This window comes from Nelumbo nucifera, chromosome 1 (assembly GCF_055504915.1).
Source record: "Nelumbo nucifera cultivar China Antique chromosome 1, China Antique-T2T, whole genome shotgun sequence".
Classification (NCBI taxonomy): Eukaryota; Viridiplantae; Streptophyta; class Magnoliopsida; order Proteales; family Nelumbonaceae; genus Nelumbo; species Nelumbo nucifera.
In genome coordinates this window covers 12439801-12462928 of record NC_142649.1, presented here as the reverse complement: position 1 = coordinate 12462928, position 23128 = coordinate 12439801, and the positions used below count along the sequence as shown (strand labels likewise).

The following is a 23128-nucleotide window of genomic DNA, read 5'->3' as shown; positions in this document are numbered from 1 at the left end:
TTCCTACCAGGAGGTTGAACCAAATTCTCCTTCATCATCTTCCATTAGTTAGAGCTCTAGATTCATCAACGAGTAATATCTAAAGAGGCAAGCAGTATGGGTAATATACCCTGTAGAGTATGAAAACTGTTTTAACTGTATACTATCCAACTAATATCCATAATAGCATTGGCACCAGTCTCAAATTAACACTGAATTTGGCCCAACATTTAAGGCTCTCTTCTCTTATTATATGAATGGTGTGAATTGGCCACATCATACCTCCCCATATGTCTAGCAATTAGGGTGAGTACTATTCGGTTAAAACCGAAAATTCCAATTTTGATATTTCGGTTTGGTTTTTTTTAATTTTAGGTTAAATCGGTTTAGTTAATTCAGTTTTTGGTTTCAATTTTTAGAATTAGAATTTTGGTTAATTGAATTAATCGAACATTTTATTATTATATATTATAATATATAATATATAATATTTATTATTTTATATATTTATATATTAATATATAATAAATTGAAATTTGATTTCTTAATATATAATATATATTATATGTTATAATATATATAATAGAGTATATATTATTAAAATTCGGTTTTAATCAAAATAAAAACCAAAAATTTTAGTTTCGGTTCAGTTTTGTTTTTTTAGTTCAACTTTTAAAATTTTGGTTTATTCGGTTTGGTTTTTAACCAAATAAACCAAATGCTCACCCCTACTAGCAATGGTGCTTGCCTTCATGGTAGGAAAGAAACAAACAAACTTGAATAGCCGATTGGATCCATCCTGGCCATCCCACGGATCCTGACACGTGGCATAAGCCGGGCATACCCTAACCATCCATCACCAACCACTGCCATCTACTCCCATCTACTCCTCTCAAGCAACTCCAACTATAAAAAGGGGCTCCCACATTGAGGTAAACACACACTAGAACTCAAGCTCTAAGTCTCCTCTCTTGCTTTGTTCGACCCCTCAAAGCCCTTTGCTAACTTGACTATCGAAGCCTTCACCCCTAGGATAAATCCTAGGGCGTTTGGTCTCGAACGCTAGAAATTACGTTGTTGCCCTAGATGAACTGAAGGCAAGATTAGACAAAGCTAAAGGTCTTTGGGTGGACGAACTATACATCATTCTTTGGGCATACCGAATGACACCTCGGACTGCCATGGGTGAAACCCCCTTCAACTTGACATATGAGACATAAGTTGTCATCCCAGTAGAGATCAGCCAATCGATGCTTTGAATCGAGGCATACCAGGAAGACGAGAATAGTGAAGAGTTAAGGAACAACCTCGACCTATTGGAAGGTGTCCAAGGGCAAGCCCAAATAAGGGTCGTGGCATACCAACAAAGAACTTTAAGATACTACAACTCCCGAGTTAGAGGGCATCACTTCAAGGAAGGCAACTTCGTCCTCAGAAAAGTTATGGTTCCTGAGACCGGCATCGGAAAGTTTGGCCCGAACTGGGAAGGGCCCTACAAAACCAAGCAAGTAGTAAGACCTGGCACCTTTTGGCTGGAGCATATGGGTGGAAGACTAGTGCCTAGCACCTAGAACTCTGAGAATCTCTGAATGTACTATCAATAGAGTTGTAAATACTTTAGTGGAAAATTCTAAATGAAAAGTGCATGTTCCTCTCACCTCGGATCTAGGTGCTTGCTGCTTTAGGAGCTCAATCTCCTCTTGCGCTCGTCGAAGCTGCTAGATCAGCACCTCGACCTTATCGCAAAGGCCGACCGAGCAAGAGTCCATCTGCACAAGAAAAAAAAAAAGTATCACATACCGCCAAAAAGACCTCGGCGACATAATGGACTCTAAGAAGTGTACACATTTCTCAACAGCCTTATCCAAAAGTGTCTCAGATTGAATCCATTGAATACTACGTCCAGGACTGGCGATCCCCAAGAAGGACCATGCTGACCGCTAGTTTCCATCTGACACCAAGAACTGACAAGGAGTCCCCCTCTCAGACACTCCATGTCGGTTGTAAGATCCAACGAGTAGTGAGTGGCTCGTTCTCTAGGGGATTAGATAATCGAGGCTCTGCTTGATGTGACCTGCTCGAAGTCCCCTCGAGTCGACACTACTAGCGCAAACTAAAGTCTTTTGGTCTGAGGGTCTCAGGCTGTTTCTACAGGGCACTTCTACGCCAGTGTCTTCTTATGGGCTGCCTCGGCCTCAGCCTGTTGTCTTGTGGCCCCCTCCTCCGGTGGATGCCGAGGTGTGCTCCCGGCATCTCCCTTCCCGATGGCTCTCTTAGATGCCGCCTCCAGCAACTTTGTCTTTCTATTGCCCTCAATTTCTGTAAATCAATGGGAGCGTCTATACCAAGGGGGGCAAGACTAAGTTCGGCCATCACCAAGGCCTCCTCCTTCACCAAGGGTTTGACATGAATCGTCCCGCCCAGCCGAAGCCGATTCATCATAACCTTATCCTCATCGTTGTTGCATGGCGTAATCCTCTCGGTCAACGTGTTTGGGTTCCCCCAATTAGACCGAAAGGACCAACTTTGGGAGCAACTAACGAAGAAGAATTTCTTCTTCCAATTGTGGGCAGATGGCAGGCTGTCTACAACCCTTCCCTGTTAGCCTTGGAAGTACCACAAGTCTTCCCCTTTAGGATGCTTCCTCAATGCGAACAAACTCTGAAATATGTTCAGCATCACTAACACCTCTCAGAAATGGGCCAACACCAATATGGCCATTATCGTCCTAACAGCATTGGGAGTGAGCTAGCTAAGGGTGAGGTTCTAATGGTTCAGGATCTTGGGAATGAGGGGGTGCAAGGGAAACCGCAGCCGAAGTGAAGGTAATGCTCATGGATGCACACCTCCTCTTCGGGAGAAATCCATAACCTATTGCCCAAGTAGGGGACTCTAACCCTATAGTCCCCTAGAATGTAGTGTTTTTCGGCTAATGCGCTAACTTGTCCCTTACCGAAAGTGCTATCTAAGTCAGAGCGGGGGTAACGCCAAAGCATCACACCTTGGCGCTCAGCCTCGGCCCGCTCCTCGGCTATGGGTTCCTCAGTCTCTTCCACGTCTACCACATTAGGGTTTCCAAGAACATTTCTTGAGGCATCAGCCCTCAGCCGCGTGGAACCAATACTCTCATTGGCAAAGTCTGCACTCTTCTAGTCGCGTTCGGCCCCGCGAGGCACAACCCTTTCCCACAACACTTGGAAGCTAGATGTCCGAGAGGAGCTCTTAAAGTCACTACTATCACTCCCATCACTATAGGAGTGCTGGTAGGAGTACTCTAATTAGGAATGTTATAAGCCTCACAACCAGAATCTGAGGCCGACATGTTGGAGGCAAGAACTTTTTACCTAAAGATGTTAATTAAAGAAGATAATCGAGGTGTCCTCAGTAGCTCCAAGGTGGAAGATTTCGAGCAAATGGTGGAGAGTCACTCAACCAGCCTTTCTATTTAAAGAAAAATATATGGCTTAGATCCAACTGATCCAATGGCTACGGACCTGCTGACCTAATAGCCCGAACCGACGGGATCCATGTGGCATCGACCTTGGGAGACGAAATGATGCCAAGAGAATGGGTCGGTTCGCCCATTGACTCCAGCTCAAGGATACGCTAAACCAGACCTCCCCGCACTGTCTCATACACGACTTCATTTAGTGAACCCCGACGCTCGTCTTGCGTATGGACATACGATGGGGGATATCAACACTCGTGCGAGGCACGAACAACTGACATGGATAGCCTACACCCACACGGGCCACGGTCATGTCCCCTCAGCCTGGGATGGTCCTTTGCTGATGTAAAGGGTGAACGAAGGAGCAGTTGTCGCACAACTGCTAAGAAGAGCTTTGCAGCCAAGGTTGACGCCTCCACATGAATGTACTATACTCTTTTCGGCCGAAGTTGAGGCCTCAACACAACCCGCCAACTAACCTCGGTTGCTATGGCCTTGAGAGTGGGGGGCAAGTGAAGTAGGGGTATTTGGCCAACCTGCAGATCTTGACACGTGGCACCGGCTGGATCCATCCTGCCCATCGTACAGATGTTGACACGTGACATCGGCTGGGTGCACCCTGACCATCCATCACCAACCACTGCCAACAGCCGCCACCTACTCCCAACTACTCTCAGGCAACTCCGACTATAAAAAAGGTGCTCCCACATTGAGATAAACACACATTGAAATTCAAGCTCTAAGTCACCTCTCTTGCTTGGTCCAACCCCTTAGAGCCCTCTACTAACTTAACTGTTGGAGCCTTTGCCCCTGGGATAACTCTTAGGGTCTCTAACATCTTGTTTCTCTCAACAAGTTGAACCCGTCGGCCTTCAACTTTAGAAACTATGTTGTTGCCCTTGGCTCCATACTTGACAGCAATAACTACAAATCAAAGTGTTGTGTTGTATTTGATGTATTATATAACAATAAGGGTGACCCAGCTGTTCAACTTAAATGAATAAGGGATGCCAAACCACTACTCTAAAAGAGTGGTTATTAATTAGTGATCTCAAGTTGCAATCTTTTATTAACTTTTCTGAATTAACTAGAGATCAAGAACTAGTGGAGCGTCCCTAATTCTACATATAGATTGGTGGCTCTCAAAGTTAGTTGGTCTAATTAATTCAACACAGAATATATCCTGCCCAAGTGAGAAAAATACAGTATCAGCTTAATGTGAACAGAACATTAGTTATGATCATAAAGGACTTTCCATCTACTCTTTTGACCTTCTCCTTCATATCTGATTAGAAAAACAGGACAGACTCTTCTAGTACATTTTGTTCCCAAGACCCACGTCTGAAATTAATAAGATGGCCATCTTTAAATCATTCCACTGTTCTTGTCTCACTTTAGTTTGAATGTTCTTTCAACCCGGATTTTAATGGTATGAGAATAAATTGCTGAATATTGGTTATTTATCACAAGTTGTTAGCATGAAGTCCACTCTTGAGAGCATAATTGTTCCATGTTCTTACTGTTTGGATCATCATCATCGTCTAAATCGGGTTGACTCGGCTACATGAATTCTGTTTCGCCATTCCGTTCCGTTTAGATAGTGTAACAAAAGAAATGATCATACTTATTCCAATTCGAGGAATCAACAGTGAAGGAGTATTTTTCAGTGATAGCTTAAGAACATGTCTGTTCATTCCACACTGTTAACTTGTTATGTCATACTAATTCATGATCAAGTTAGTAGTTACGTACAGTATGTTAATGTTTTAATTAGCAATATATTTTTGGTTAAAGAACAATTGATCAATCTATTATCTCTCATTGGTGAAAACAGAACAACATAAAAGAAATGAAAATAATAATACATGAGGTCTTTCTGCTTGTCTTCTATGTTGATTTTTATTTATAAGCATTAATGGAACATGGGTTTAGACTAACCCAAGAACCTGACATTCAACTATAACCAGCTACCTACTTTTTTTTTTTTTTTTGGGTTGAGCAACCAGCTACCTACTTGAACCCCACAAAGAGAAGTGTTTTCTTCTCATTATTTACAAAATTGAGAGTAAGAAAGTAGAAAGAGAGCTTGTTTCCAATTGCATGCATTTGCTGTTTCCTTGAAGTTCCATTTCTTTTGGTTTGGAAGGCTCTTTGTTTGCACTTGTTTCCCTTTCTTATCTTCCTTTCCTAAAATTTCCTCTTCTTTCCATGTCTTGTCTTCTGGCTGAAAACAGTGAAGGATTTCTCAGTTTCTTTGGGAAAGTTCTCAGTAGTCCTAGCCTTCTCTCTTCAGAAGACAATCTATTTATGGAAAGAACTAAAAACACCAGTATCCATTTTGTCTGTTTAGACTGGACTTTCATGATTTTGAAAATAATCTGATGGGCAGGCCATTTTGAGGCAGAGCAAATGGGCCATACTGGATTCCATTGTGTGGTCCCACCATAGACCACCTGTAATTGCAAATAGAAAAAAAAAATATCAGTAAACATCATACAATAGGAAACTTGATTTTGCCTACTATTATTGAAAAGTCATGGGCTGTTTGGATGGGTTACCTGTACTTTGTGGTCAAATGATGCAGAAGGACCAAGATCTCCAACTTGGCTAACTCATTCCCAGGGCAAGAGTGTGCCCCATTTCCAAATGGCATGAATGTGTTGGGTTTTGGAGCAACCTGGTGATCAGAGAGAAAGAGAGAGAAAACTGACCTTAGTTCAAGTCCTTTGGAATAAAACAGTAAATATGAAAGTAAGAAAAAAGTAATAGTAATGATAATAAATGCTTATTTTTACCTCAAATCTGGAGGGATCAAATTTCTCAGGATCTGGAAAATTGTCTGGGCTGTGATGAATGTTCCTGAAAAGTGGTAAAACTTTCCACCCTTTTGGTATAAGATACCCTGAAAGGAGGTAAAAAAGACAAAGCAATTCAGATTATGACATCAAAATAGAAAAAGAAGAGAAAAGAAAAGGACTTATTTCTGGAAAGAAAAAACAAAAGAAAAATTTAGAAAATAAAATATGGACATCTTAATTTACTTTTAATATATTTATGATTGAACACCAACCTCCATATTCAACATCTTCAACCGCTTCTCTGAAAGTGAAAGAAAGAATTGAGGCTACTCTCAGAGTCTCCTGTATAACTCTTGAGCTTATTGGCATCTTCCTCGTGTCTGCCCAAGTCAAACTCTTGTCTTCACCTCCATTCTCCTTGCTCTTCATTATGGACTCTTGCTCTTCCTGTAAAGCCAAAACCAGCCCACAAAACCCATTAATTTTTTAAGAGCATTCCTGATTTTGTTCTCTCATGAAAAGGAAAGTCAGAAGAAACAGAGATGTTTTCATGGGTGGGACTTAGTTGCTTACAGTGACAGTTTGTAGGACGCTTGGGTTCTCTCCCAGGTACTTGACAATCCATGTCAAAACACTGGCTGTGGTGTCTCTGGCAGCGAATATGACTCCAATTACGTTGTCTGCAATTTGTTCATCAGTGAGGCCTTCTTTCTCATCCATGAAGGACCCAAGCAGGTCGTTTCTTTCTTCCTTGCTCTGCCTCCTGGAATGGAGGATTTTGGCTACGATCTGAGACAGCTCTTTTCTGGCCTTCATAGCTTTGTTGAAGAGAGTTCCCGGAAGGTTGATGGGCATTGAATTGTAGCCCCTCTCAAGAATGTAGTAGCACCTTTTCAGCTCTTCTCTATAGAGAGCTCCTTCCTTTCCAAATATGGAATGCAGTCCTACATTGTATGTATACTGCAAGAGGAACCAGAATCAGATCAGTACCCAGAAGAACAGTTTGGCATGAAATCATAAAATATCCAGAACCCATATCTAGTAGAAGCCAAGCTTGCCAAGCTGTGCTCTATTTATTGGTGATTGGTGCCCTGTCCTCCCTTCCAGTGAAGGTAAAAACAGAGGAAAACAGGGGAAGAGAAGCTAGAGACAAAGATGGATTCATCTCTGCTTTTCCTCGGCAAAAGCAGAGAGCTTTCTGGAAACTCACCGTCTTCATTTCTTGGAAAGTATTGATCAACTGGCCATCCCACGACTGGAGACAACTGACAGCAATCGTCTCGACATCAGAGACGATGTTCTTGATTGCCTCAGGCATGACAGCCCTCATAACAATCTTTCTCAATTTCATGTGATAGGGTCCCTGATGAAAGAAGATGGCTTGTCTGCCCAACATCCTCTCTTTGCTTGCAGGGAATGTAGGCTTGAAGAGATGAGATTTGGTGACCAAGATAAACTTTGCAGCTTCTGGGCTCGAAATCATCACACAGGGACATCCCAGAACATGAGTCTTGAATATCTTCCCATACCTATAAAAAGCCCATTAAATCAGAAAAAAAAAAAAACAGAAGAGAAGAAGACTGTATTATTATCATCAGTGCACAAAAGAGCTGAGCTAAGTCGCTAACTAACTAACAAAGAGACCAACCTCTTCACTTTGGAAGCGAAGAAGACATTTGGGTTTTGAGAGTAGAGCTGAAAGGTTTCTCCTATATAAGGCCAACCCATGGTGCCTGGCGGCAATGGCAAACTTCGGCGGCCTGAGATGAGCACTCGGGCGAGAGTGAAGAGGAGGAGAAACAGAGAGAGCAGAGAAGCAAAGACCCAGAAGGGTGACGCAGCAGCAACTGAAAACATGGGTGTATCCATGCTGGTATCGATGAGCAGTTGGATTTGTGGAATAACTGGTTGGGTTTCTGATGATTGAACGTAAAAGGGTGTGTGGTGTGTGGAGAAGTCAAGTGAGGGAGATGGTATTTATAGGTAGAGGAGGCCTTCATCTCCTCAAAATTCCAGCTCGATTTCCACCGAGGGAATCTCTCTCCAGCTCATGTCTTGTAAAAGAGAGAGCTGTGAAAGGGGGAGGGAGGAGCACGTGGCAGTTGGTTAGAGAGAGCGTGTGACCCTGTTGACCCTGACTGCGTGCGTCACTGCCCAGAGGAGAGAGAAAGTTGGAGGGAGAGAGAGAGAGAGAGAGAGAGAGAGAGAGAGAGAGAAGGGGACAACCCAACCCAACACCCAAGACCAGAACACAACACACCAGATCCTTCTCTGCAGTACTTCGGGCACAGAGGATTCTCTATTTCTCTGTGGCTTTAGTTACCCTGAGAGGGGCATTTTCGTCCATAGACAATAAACCGAAGGGTACTTTTGGAAATATGCTCTGTATCTAATCTGGCAATCCGGGTTTTGCAGCAGTGTTCGTTGAACATGAGGGAGCGGTGGGATGTATTTGGGGAGTGAAATTGCGAAAATACCCTCCATGTGCTGTACGGTGGCTGTGGGTGGGATTTATATTTTACATAAATAACGGGGTATTTAGTGGAAAGTTGATTTTGTCTGGTAGTGGGGGGGAGGGGGGGTGTTGATACTTGATAGGGCCTAAGGGGGGAAGGATTTGGGCTTTGACGTAGACAGAAAAACAAAAGACTCTGGATTTGGGCCTGACGGGGAGGATGGCCTTTTCGAAGCTTCCGTGGTCATCTCTCATCTGGTTGAGTGAAATAAATCCAGCCTTCTCCTTTTTTCTTTATAATAAATATTTGTTCTTATTTTTTTTTCTTTTTGTGAAGATAAAACGGCCATTGGAAGCCTTGAGGGATCAAATGATCCATGAATAAATTAATATTTTGGGCTCCAATCCCTCTTTGTTAACAGATTTCTTCTGTTTGGTAATTTCTAGCCCGTGGAATTCAAAATCCCCTCTAATTAAGTTGTGGGGTTGCTTGTTTTTTAAATTATGTAAAAAAGGAGAAGATAATAAGCTATTCTTTCACTAATATTTTATGGATTTAATTGTTATCTTCTCCCTGAAATCTAGGTATTGTTTTTTCAGTAGTCAAGGGTTTCAGCTACAGTATATTATCTTACTGATTTTTCTGAGAAAGAAAAAATAAAATGTTGAAAAGAAAATAAAATTCCTAGTTTAATATTTTCCCTTTTATTTACTTCTTCTTTATTAACTAGAAACAATTCATGGCTGTTAATTGGTCAATTTTCTTAGAGGACATCATGAGAAAGCATTTCTATGAAATAAAGGATTTTTTTTAAACCAAATGCCCTTTTCCCTTATTCATGTTTTATCATAAATTCGTAACCACAATATATATATATATATATATATATATATATATATATATATATATATGGTTGAATTCACTTAAGATTTTTTCTAAGAAATAGATATATGAAATAAGTAGATTAATTATATATACTTAACTTGCCTTTTAGAGCCATGGAATTTTAGTTTCAAAAATATAATTTAATAATTAAATATGTGAAGTGGGGATTACAACAGCATCAATAAAAATTTATAATATAAGATAATATGAAAACCATGAACCTATTAAATGGGTCAATGATTCAACAGTTTGGATCAATGGATTATTGATTATGTCAATAATCTTTCTATAAAATGGCAGGTTAGGGGTTGACACAAACCAGATAACTGATTGGGTGGCAAATTGATAGGTCCGACTAGATGTATCAATAATGAGTTGAAAACATTGAGCCATACACTAGATGAAAAAAGAAAAATGTTTTCGACTTAGTAAGATTGTTGTACATATGTAATGGAGCTCTGACCCATATAGAGACCCGGCTAGCGAAATTAGTGATTTCATTGGCATTCATGATGTGGAAAGCTTGCCCTTATCTAGGTTTAAAATGTAAGTGAGCTATTGAGCTAAGCCTATTTGCTATCTATTCGAGCTCAGTTCGCTAAATATTAAAATTCCACTCATGGATAATCAAGTTTGAACAAGTTTTCTTTTCGATTTTTTGGTAAAATCCAACTCGAGTGAGTTGAGTGGTTAGTCAAACTCGAGTTCAAGCTTCATAGTATCCAACGACTCAAGTGGCTCATAACCTAGTCAAGTATATAATAAAATATTAATTTTAATGCATTTTTATTCACAATATAAATAGAAATTATTTCTTGATATTAAATTATTTATAACTTAAATAAATAAATTTATAATCAAATTTCATAGTATATTTTTATATTAATTTTATAACTGAATCAAGTTGTCCAGTATCGACTTGAGTCAAGTAGTTCAAGTAGGAAACTTGAAACTCGTTTTTGTTATGATGTCTCAAGTACTATAGTTAAGGTACAAAGTTGTAATAAATTGGAAAGTTTTATTTGATGGACACCAATTCTTTCTTGGTTCAAACCCCTTATCCATTTCATTACTAGAAAAAATAAAAAACTGTAAATGTTTGACTTTGAGACTATAAATGTTGCATCCAATGTATGTTCTTTTAAACATTGATTCAATTAGGGTATGCTTGGTTTGATAGAAATAGAGAGTAGAGGGAAATGTAGAATGCTAGTAAATTTATTGGGTCCACAGACATGACAGGTCTCATCAAAAGACATCAACAACTTTGATGGTAGGTCTTTAATTTCATAGCTCCCACCCATGTCTATAAGGCTGTTTCTAATAGTTGCATCAACTTGTAGAATTCCTCTTGGTAGAACTATATTAGCATTTTTGCTGAAATCCATGGTGCATCCACTGTACTGTGCAACAAATTAAAGACATGATTGATCGAACATAAGGGTAAATATATCTTGTTAAATGTGAAAATATATTTTATAAAACACGAATAAGTAAAAAGTAAGTAGACTTTAACGTGATTGATTGAGATTAGATTTAACATGCAGTCAATATTAATGAATGTAACGAGTTTGATGCTCAATCTTTTAAAATAATAAATGTTTAATTAATTAACATTCTACAATAGAGGACAGGGTGATAAAAGTGAATACACTTAAGACAAACCCTTCAGAAATTTAAAACTTGTTAACATTTAATAACTAATAAATGAGATCCAATTAGTTGGCATCTTAACCTAAATTCAAGATTAGTACACCTAAGTTTGTTTATAATACTGAATATATAAACTAAGAACTTAATATACATGAGTTTTAATATTTTTGTTCTTTTATTTATGGGTTTTGTTAGTCTATTTAAACATTAAAAAACATTAAATAGATAGCAGCAACAATCCCATCAAAATTGATGGGCTTATGTATAGTTGAGAGTTCAACTAATTTTCCTACCATAATTTGCGTATATATAATATAGTAGTTAATAAATACTTCCCTTTAATTTTCTTTCTTTTTATATTCTCCAATTTTATGGTTTCAGGTGGATTAGGACACTAATATTGACCATAGTATTTAAGGGAGACCAAAGAAAAAAAAAATGTTGAGCTAGCACAAATGCATAATAGAGTTGCAGCATGCATGCATCTTTCCAAGTTCCATACGTGGAAAGGAGTCGATGAGTCATTGTAATATTAAATTATTTCAATAATTTATAGAGGAACCCAAATTTCAAACAACATAAACAGTAGAAATGGATCTGAAGATGGACCAATTTGATCCAATCCAATCTGCCTGATAAGACAAGAGGAAGATGGGTGCAACGCTAGCTCATCTCCATTGGCACCCACTATTCTATTTAAACGTTTACAGAAGTTGGTGAAACAGGATACGTTGTTTAATTAAGCTAGTTGACAAACATCACCATTAGTGAACAGGAGCTGCAGGAGACCAAGAAAGAGGAAATTAAATTACAGTAAGAGGTGGTGGTCGAGTTGACCAAATCCTGGGGCTGTACAAAAACAGTAAGAGAGGTGGTTGGGTCGATCCATGGGCGAACGAGTGGTCCGACCAAACCCAGGGGCCGTGGGAAAACAGTAAGACTGTAAGTGGGTGGCTGGATTGATCCATGGGCGAGTGAGGAGTGGCCATGGTGGGTTGGTTGGGTCGTTCTTTCTGTCCTTGCTCTCTACTAAATTCAGTCGGTGAAGGCCGAGCTACAGTTTGCACTCATGACATGAGAGAGAGTTCATGTTCATGCTTTTAACAAAATATGTTAAAATTCCTTAATAATTTTCTATCAACTTTCTATTTCTCTCTTTTTTTTAAACCAAATACAGCCTTGGGGTTGTGCAATGTAAGGAACCAATGGCGCCTACAATGCACACGTCATCAACACCAACACCAAGTAGCTTACTGTGGTCTATATATAAGAAAATAAGAAATATCAAATACTTTTCATGGTACCAACTCTTTTTACGAATTTTCATGGATAAATTGCATACTTTGGTATTCTTCAATTAGTCAATCCATGAGTGCCATCAACTCTCAAAAATAGACACTTAGTCAATCCATTAGTATTCATTTAGTTAAAACATTACATAATGTTAAAAATATCCATTTTCATGTATTTTTTGAGATTATTCTACGGAGTAAAAGTAGCACCAGAGAATGTCATTGTTGGGAAATTTGAATATGTTATTTGTTGTCCATGTGAGAATGTCATCATGGAGAAGGGTAATTTTTGTATTATGTAATGTTTAACTGACAGAATACTAACGGATGGGCCTAAGTGTCTATTTTTGAGAGTTCAGGGTACTCAAGTGTTGTAATTGAAAGTTTAGGATACTTATCTATCACTACCCCAAAGTACAGGGTACTTATCTATAATTTACCCTTCTCATCATCATAGAAGCATTATAGGACTAAACATGTTACATTGGTAACATAATGTTTTTGTATAGTTTAACCTCTCACAGTAACCTTTCTGGGTTTGGCTGGTTAAATGACAATTCTCACGGGATGAATATGCTAACCATCCAATTAATCAGAAACATTATGGACTAGCGAACATTCTGATTTTTAGTCCGATCCAAGCCTCATTGTAGAGCAACTGTCAATTGTTTTTTACAACACTCTTTCCATGAAACCACTAGTAAAATTGCTAGAGAACAAAAACCTACTCATTGACCTCAGCTAACAACTCAAGCTTTTAAGTTGAACAGCTTCTTGAGATGGTATCAGAGACTATTGGCCAAGTGGTCTAACATTCAATCCTCATTGCCCCCATTAATTAAATTTCAGCACAAGGTATGGGTGAGCCTATGTTTGTCCACACTTCAAGCCCGATGAACTTTCGTTTGAGGGGGGGCATATTGGAAAATAAAAGCTTATTAAGGGACTTTACCTAATAGCTTATTAAGCTTTTAGGTTAATGATTCCTTGAGAATAATATACTTTGTGTTATATTAATAAATTAAAGGAAAAACATATGGTGCATCCAAGGTTCAAAATATCAATACAGCCCAGTACACCGGTAGGGGTATATCGGACTGTATTAGGGTTCGCTCCCTTTTTTTAGTTTTTTTTTTAAACCTAGTTCAAGGGGATCAGTTTAAGGCCTATCTACCCCCTGAACTGGGTTAAACCCTGAAACACCCCCCTATAGGGGTGTATTGGGAAGCCCTTAATACAATACATATCAATCGATACGATCCGACACATACCAAAATTTTGAACCTTTGAGTACATCCATTGCACCATATAGCAAAAGATGTGATTGGTTGAACGTGATGGTAATTACACCTTATTAAATGTAAAAGTATACTTTGCAAAATGTAAACTAATAAAAAGTAAACAAACTTTAATGGGACTGGTTAAGGCTGCAACTTGGGCCGGGTTAGCTCGAACCCAACCCTAACCGGGTTGGGTCGGGTTAGGGTTAGGGTTGAAATATATGAACCTAGCATTATTTTGGGTTGGGCTAGGGTTGACCCCTTGGTACATATCATATATATATATGATCATACATTGATTTGTTTAAATGCATGATAGTTGTATAGCCACTACCACATACTATCATTTATTTCATTTAAGATAATCACTTCACTTAATCCTAATTGGAAATACTAAAACCTTGATAACATGTTTTATGTTTTTGAATATTTTATTCTTGATCTCTTCTCTATTGTTTGCCACCCATATATAGTTTGTTTCCCAAAAAAGATCTATTATAAGTCATCATAATAAACTATAGTTATTTCAAACATTTTTTTTTCTGAATTTTGTACTTAAAGAATCAATAAAAACATCAACAAATAAATACTAATAAAATATAGGATGAATATATGTAATGAAAGTTGAGTTAAGATCTAAGATTAAGAAGTCTACAAGATTTTAAAGGATAGGAAGAAGGTTGGATTGGGCTCAACCTGAGCCCAGCCCAACCCGAAGTTGACTTTGGGTTAGGTTGGGTTTGGTTAGGGTTGAAGGAATTTAGTTAGGGTTAGGGCTAGAGTTGGGTAGGTCGGGTTAAAAGTCGGATTGGATTAGGGTTAGAGTTGAGGGTCTAGAACTTAAGGTTGAACTAGGGTTGGTCTCAGCCCGACGTAACCCGGCCCGACTTGCAGCCCTAGGACTGGTTGAGATTTGGATCTAACATGCAGCGAATGTTAGTGAATGCACAGTAACTGAACTCTAAATTAAATTAACAATATTTAATATACTAGATATTGTTAATCATATTGAGGTGGGTTCACATTATCCAATTATAAACCGATTGAATCACATTGCCTTAATTGGGTTGGATTTGAATTTTACAACAAATTCACTCTTTTTATTCATTGGTGCAATCATTGACCTTTGATCCATATACTTTAGGTGACATTTTCTTCTTTTCATCATCTCTTTAAACTACCTTTAGGTTCTCATGAAGGCAATATTTAATTTGATACCAATTCTCCTATTCCTACCAAATCTCCCATCTCATCACATTCATTAGAGGGCTGTAAGGACTCTATCTATTCATTGTGAATTCATTTAGGATGCATTCACTAATATTGGTTGTATGTTAAATCTAGATATTAACCAATCAGATTAAAAATCTCTTTAATTTTCATTGATTCACGGTTTAAGAAGTATACTTTACATTTAACAAGATGTACTTACCATTGCATTCAATCAAATACATCATTTCTTGAGAAGCAAAATGATGAAGATGTCTTAATGTTGTTGGGTCTACCACAAAAGAAAACTACTGACATCGTGTATGTATTGGATGTGGAATATAACCTTAGGGCCTACTTGTGTTGTATCTATGTACCCTTGCACTGTAATACCTTTTCTGGTACAAGCTTTTATACTAATATAATGAGATGTTGGATACCAAACATACCAATCCAAGCCAAGGTCCTCAGCTTCGGTCCAATAAAAGCATCTACTAGACCAAGTTGAAGGTAGATTGCATATGGTTGGATGTCATATTCACATGATCACTTATCATGTATTTAACAACCCCAAAAATACAATCACATACTTCAAACAAAAAAAAAAAGGAAAAGAAAAATAAAAACAAAAGCACAAGAAGCAGAAATAAATGAAGAAAACAAGAGAAAGGCCAATAATTATGTAGATGAATCTCATCTTTCTTTTGCTGATGACTTAGTTGTCAAGACTCAATGGTTACTTGGCACCCCTCAAAATAAGAGACATGGGATTAAACTCATAGAATTGCACTCTCTATGTGGTATGGTCAATGGGCCTCACATGCACCCTCTTTTGCCCACCCCCAATTCCCCTGTCCTCTAATGTGTAGTACTCTCTCTCTCCACCAAATTGTCTGATCAAGGGGGTACACATGAATAGACATATATGCATGTGCATGCATTTTACTTATGTGGGGAAGATGATTTATAAACTAATTATTTCTTTTCAGTGATGTAGAGAAGAACAGCTAACTTCACCATTTATCCATAGAAAGAGATCTATGGATTGACATTTTCTAAACCCTAGAGATGTCTTTGAAGTGTGTACTTTTTTTTTATTTTTCACCTCAAAAGTATTCACACAAAAGGACTTTGTTTGGCCACATTGTGTGATGGTTGAGCTTCCAACAATGCATCTTCTTATTAATTTATTTATGGCCTTTTTTTTGCGTTATTTGGGGTCATATATGTTAATTTGCTTTGTTTGCACATTTTGTCTAGCTAATTACTTCCTGTGGCCGCATGCCAATATAAATAAAAAGGAACTATGTGGAATTTAAAACTTTCTAAATTTTTTAGAAGGAAAATAAAAAGATTGTTACTGAGGAAATTTGGTAATTTATAATTTTAAATCAACAAAAAAAGACCATATTTATAATTTTAAAAAAGAATTTGAGAACTCAAGAAAATGGATATTACATTTCAAAAATCAATTTTATCAGGCTCATATATCCCAAGAAAATTAAAACTAAAAAGCTTAATGAATTATGGTTTTACCAATGTAATCAATTAATTAGATCATTAAATCATAAGAAAACAATCAAATAACTAAAACCCATAAAGCTCGATAATTATGGTCTGGTTCAAGTCCAAGAACAATGACAACTAATGTAAGAAAGTATCCATGCAAGTAACAAATAATGACAACTAAATTCAAGGAAAACATCAGGAGAGTTGCAATAACAAATAACAAATAATGCAGTGGTTAAAGCTCATCTTCGAAACAAAACTTTAGCAAAATATAAAGATAAGTTTCATCTCAATCAATTACATTAATTTATAATTTATATAATTCTTATATTTTTTTAATATATATTTATATATATTATTTGATGCCATACACATATAAATGTGTGTGAATGAATGAGAGATAAAATAAGAGTAGAATTAATTGCCTGTCATGGCTGACGTCAGTTGGTCAAGAGATTAGAATAAACTAAGTCATCACCTTGATTCAATCCAATTCAAATCTTATTAAATCAGATTTGGACGGTCCACTATAATTATTGGATTGAGCCAATTCAAAATAAATTGATCCATATTTTTATTACTCTAAATTGGATCTAAACCAAATTTTCAATAATTGAATCATGAGGCTAAATTCTTGTCTAATTTGAAACCGATCAAAATTGAAGCTAGCATAAAATCACTTTTATCAAAGCACTTTTATAAAAATAGTAAGTTTATAAAAAATACTTATATGAAAATTTTTTTTACAAAAATACTTTTACTAAATCACTTTTACAAAAGTACTTTTACAAAAGTACTTTCATAGAAGTAGTTTTATAAAAGCACTTTAATAAAAAAAACGTTTACAAAAGTACTTTTACGAAAGCACTTTTATAAAAGTGCTTTTATGAAATCACTTTTACAGAAGAACTTTTGCGGAAGTACTTTTACAAAGCACTTTTACGAAAGCACTTTTATGAAAGAAATTTTACAAAAGCACTTTTAAGAAAGTACTTTTATGAAAGCATTTTTACAAAAGCACTTTTGTGAAATCACTTCTATGAAAGTACTTTTATAAAAGTACAAAAGCACTTGTATGAAAGCACTTTTGTGAAAGTACTTTTATCAAAATACTTTTATGAAAGCACTTTTACAAAAGTGATTTCTCAATGCCAAAAAGGTATATTTTTTGTAATTTTTTATATGTTCTATTTTTTATATTTCATTCGGTTCAATCCATTTACATTTTAATGGATTGGATTGGGTTTGGTTTGTATTGGATTTGGACCAGATTGGGCCCAATCCATTTGTAAGTGGACTCACATTGGACTCGATCAGGTTGGACCAAATCTAGTCCAATTGACACCTCTAACGGAGATTAAACTAAATTCAAGGAAAACATCTGGATATTTGCAATAACAAATAATGCAATGGTTAAATGCTCATCTAAAACAAAACTTTAGCAAAATATAAAGATAAATTTAAATCTCAATCAATTACATTAAATTTTGCTTACTTTTTATTTATTCACTTTTTACAAATTGAAAAGCCAAAATTATAATTAATATAATTCTTTTATTTTTTTCTAATATTTGTATATATACTATATATAAAAGTGTAAATGTAGTGTGGAAGTTTTTTGGACTAAAATTATCTTCTATTTCTTTGTTTGAGAAATGGTATAACAGTCATTTTATTATAGCTTTAATGTCAGCTTTTATAGTTACTAAAATGCCCATATTTGTGTATTTAATTTATATGTAATTGTAAGGGTTCAAAATGTAACTTCAATTATTACTTTCCACTTCAATTAATCTCCTCTAATTAAGTCTTATACTTAAGGTATTAAATCCCATTTTCTCTTATTAAATCCTATATGTTAAAGTTATTTTTCACTAATAAATGCTACTAATTAGATCTATGTCAATATTTTTAACGGTATAAATCTATATATTTTAAAATTGACTCAAGAACAAAATCATTCTTTATCCAAGTAGTGGTTAAGCATTTTAACCATTTGAATCAAATTGATCAATCTACGAAGTCATAATTAGATAATAAAATTTTTAAAATAGAAATACATATAGATAATTACAAACAATATAGAAAAATTAGACACATTTATGTAATCAAATTAAAAAATAAGTGTAATAAACAACAATTATTTTTATTGATAATGAAAATGAAATACATAATTTAGAATTGGCCAAAAATGAAATATAAAAATTAATAACAAATAGTTCAACTTTTGGGTCAAATGCATTAAACATTAACGTCATAAATAAATAATAAAAACTAATAAAATATAAAAGTACAAAAATATAAAAATACGTACATTTTGCTAAAAAAAAAGCATTCATACACATGTGTAATATCATATATTTATCATATTAAACATAAGGTAAGTGTAAAATATTAGAATTAGTTTCACACACAAAAATATAAAAAACTATAGTAAAAATTGAACACATCTGTAATTCTATATTTACACTACTATTAAAAATATGAATAAGATTGTGGAATTTTCTTTTGATTAAAATGCTCATTTTTGAATTTAGTCCCTATTTAACTATGAGGTTTAAATTGTAAATTGAACTAGTACTTTTCACCACATTCAATTCACTATATTTAAATCTTACATTTTTTTTTATAAATGAACAAAAAAAGATATGCAAAAAAAAACTTTACAAAATGAAGAATTTAGCCAAGCAGTAGGGGTGCAAATGGATCAGATGATGATCCGATCAAAATAACATATATATATATATATATGTATATATATCTGTTATTTATTTATTTATTTATATAAATATAACACACACACACATACACTACCCTTATTCGAATTCGATCCAATCCATTTGCATCCCTACCAAGCAAGTAGGCTTGTCAATGATACCTGAAACTTCATAGCTCAATCCGATTATCACATATTTAGATGAGGTGTTTATGTAATCAAATTTAGATTTTACAATCTACATCCGATTAATAATAATAAAAAAAACAAAAATATACATAAAAGTTTACAAAAAATTTTGGATATATCATTACTATCATTATCATCATCTAGAATTGCCATATACAAATTACATGCATGTTTACTCGGTGGACAACCAAATAGGACCGAAGTGGTCCGGTTCTTTAGGCCGAAAGGGTCAATGGGTGGCCCACATTGGGTAAAACACCCCGAGACTTCTGATATTATTCTTCTTATGATTCAACCGGCCACGTGCTAGACCAACATCCAAACTTCCTTCCAGCTAGGAAAGTACAGATCGCACATCATCAAAATATTATTTGATACCATACACACCACTAGTAACCGCTCTCTCTTTCTCTCTCAATGTATAATTGTGTGTGAATGTGTGAATGAATGAGAGATAAAATAAGAGTAGAATGCTGGTTATGCTTGTCATGACTGACGTCAGTTGGTCAAGAGACTGAAAAAACTAAGTCATCACCTTGCTTCAGATTAAATTGTTGGACTTGCATGGTTTTGTGTGAAAAATCCTTTTTTCCTTATCTAATTTCTAGACTTTAATTAAAAACAATAGATTAAAAAAAGGGCTCCCAATTCCCAACAGCCTGCCTTAATTAGAGGAAGATTTTTTTTTTTTTTAAATGAAAACTCTCAAACAGCTTTCAGCTTTCACAAGGTGACACGATGATAAAATCCTTAAGACTGTGTTTGATTGCAGTGCAAATTTTATTTTTGTTTTGCATCAATGCACATTTATTTGCATTGCAATCAAACACAGCCTCAAAGTCTAAAGCAGGAAAATAGTATTGATTTGATTGCAAAACCACCGACTGATGATGGTGTGATATCGCCATCAAGCGTCGTCGGATGCATTCACCTGCGTCCTGCTTGATCAGCAGAGTTCAACAAGTAAAATCCAAACAGAGGGGAAAGCAATTGATTGGACGGATGTCGACAATGAGAGTGTGCGTCATCCTACGGTGGACAACACTTTGGCCACTCTAATGCATGTAGTGGCCCGGGGTGGTGACGTTGTTTGTTCATTGAATCACCACCATAATTGAAGGTCCCACCTGCCAACCCCTCTAACAACACCTTGATTGGCATGTAAGGTTATTTTCGTCATTTTATTATATTGTGTCTCTAATAAGAGTAAAAACGAATTGAGCTTTTTACAAATTATTCAGAGTTCATCTTGTTTGTTAATCGAGCTGAGTTCAAATCCGATATATAAATTTATTTGCTAATCCAGTTGAGTTCGAATTCAATGAAACTAAGCTCATGAAGTTCACGAGATTAATCAAGTCTAACATTATATATATATATATATATATATATATATATATATATATATAATGTTTTTATTTTTTATATATAATAACAAATAATTTTTATATATATTATTTTTATTTTTGTGGAACCGAACCCAAGTCAAATGTACGAGTTTTTTAACCGAACCTAATTCTAATTCAAGTTTCTAGCCCGAATCATACTCGAGCCTAACATCCTTTTGGCGAACTGAGCTCAAATGGTCAGATATTCATTTCGTATCCACCCTTACCCCTAATTAATGCACTTTGAATTTTTAGCTAGAATGCTAGCCACACGGGTTGTTTGGCGCCAAGGGCAGAGCTAAGGCTTTAGGGCTTTAGGGCTGTCAAGTGTCAACGTGTTGGGTCGCTACAGATAACTCAAATAAGATTCAATTTCGAATTTAATCTAGTAAAAGTTTGATTTGGATAGTTGGTCCTAACTCCTAACAAATCTTATCAAATAAAAAATGTCAATCTGTTAGTTATGAAATATTATTTATATTATGTTTATCAATTTTTTATTATAATCCAAATTGCATCGAATTCGAATTCAAATCATAATCTTGGGAATGAATCATATGGATTTTTATTGAATTTGGATTGGTTGTATTTCTTATTGAATCGGATCGGATATACCCTTTATCGAAATCGATTCAATTCATTTGCAATCCTAGTTAGGGTGGTCTCAATCTCAAATAACCGATTATTAATCAGGATAAAATGTCAAAATTATATACCTAGAACTGCGTGTCTATGCCAATAGTTAGGTCTAATACGTCTATAATTGATTATACTGAAAACTATATTTATTTAGTTATTTATTTATTTTAATAATAACTTAAATTTTAAATTTTGATATTATAAACTTTGTAAAAATGATAGTAAATACTAAATTATTTATATGTTAATAAATTAGTTATTTTTAATCAATATTATCCATCAAAATTTACCATTTTGATATTATCAACTTAACTAATTGGGACAAAATCATGGAAGCAAAACCAAAATAATCAGTTTTGTATGGTCTACTTAGTAGGGCAAAACCGACCCATTGACAATCCTAAATGGGGATCCAAAGGAGCCATGACTCCCCTATTAGGGGTGATTATGGGTCGAGCCAGGCCGGGCTTAGCACTTATGATAAAAGCTAAAGCCTGTGCCCAGCTTAGGTCTCGAGCTTCAAATAGTAACCTAGCTTGGGTCTAGGTCTAGCTTGAAGAATTGAGCCAGCCTGAACTAGGCCTAGGCATAGATCCTTGGCCCAAGCCCTAAGTTTCCAGTTGGAGTTTTATAGGTCAGGCTGAAAATGGTCACCCCTACCCCCATGCCCCACCTCCATGCCCCATAATATCCATGAACGGTTGGCCTTAGACCTGCTCATGGGCCAGGTTGGGATTTGCCTCTTTATAAATAGAAAATCACCTGGCCTAAGCCCAAGCCCAACCCGACCATCGGGCCTAGATATTGAACCCGAGCCCGACCCTACATAAAACCTAAAGCTCGGGCCCGAGCCCGAAGCCTACCCTATATAATATTACATTATATATTGTATAATATTTTATACATTTAATATTATATAATACTTTTTTGTTATTAATTTTACTATTATATAATATATATTATATATTACTAAGATATATATATATATATCATATTTCTATTATATATTTAGTATTATTGGGCCGGGCTTATTTGGGAAAGCCCGAACTTGGCCCGAAAAATAGCCAGGCCCGATTTTTAGAGCCCAAGCCCGTGGGCTTAAAATTTTGACCAAGCCTAACTTAGGACGGGCCAGGCTGGGCTAACTTGTCGGGTTACCCGACCCATGAGCAAGTCTAGTTGGCCCCCATCCATGTTTATTTTCCCTCCACCCCATGGTTGGCCCCCCAATCAAGATGCAAAGTATTGGGTTGTATCAGCTGATGCATATCTTTTGGGTGAGGGCTTGATACACATAGAAATGGTCAGTTTCATACCTTTTGGTTCATATCGGGTTGATATGGGCCTGTATCCATGCATATACATGCATATAAAACTCATATTTTAGGTTTTATTTGAGTTTTCTAGCACATTCATGTGTATTTTGATTTTTCATTTGTATCCATGTATATCCAAAGTGTATGTCGATACATATCTTAAAATTACATTACTGATACACCTTGCGTTTTTTATACTTTGAATCTTGCCCCTAGGTACCATGGACACCATTCCACAACATTTCCAAGTTCCATAATCATGAGTTCACATGTTATTATTACATGTGAATGGTGATGGTGGCATGGTGTTGCCCATTCAACAAGGGAGCTATCAGGGTAAAACCCCACCCTACCAAATTACCATTTTTGTC

General features: G+C 36.1%; 1 protein-coding gene across 1 annotated transcript; it reads right to left on the bottom strand.

Moving 5' to 3' along the window:
* Nucleotides 1-5205: 5205 nt before the first annotated feature.
* LOC104610297 (abscisic acid 8'-hydroxylase CYP707A2-like) lies at nucleotides 5206-8186 on the bottom strand. The gene is made up of 7 exons (XM_010276850.3): nucleotides 7874-8186; nucleotides 7436-7754; nucleotides 6799-7185; nucleotides 6498-6672; nucleotides 6223-6329; nucleotides 5986-6104; nucleotides 5206-5880 (listed from the first exon to the last, which is right to left on the bottom strand). Exons 1-7 carry the CDS (start codon nucleotides 8092-8094, stop codon nucleotides 5787-5789), a joined length of 1422 nt encoding a protein of 473 aa, XP_010275152.1. The 5' UTR covers nucleotides 8095-8186; the 3' UTR covers nucleotides 5206-5786.
* Between the last annotated feature and the right edge of the window lie 14942 nt (nucleotides 8187-23128).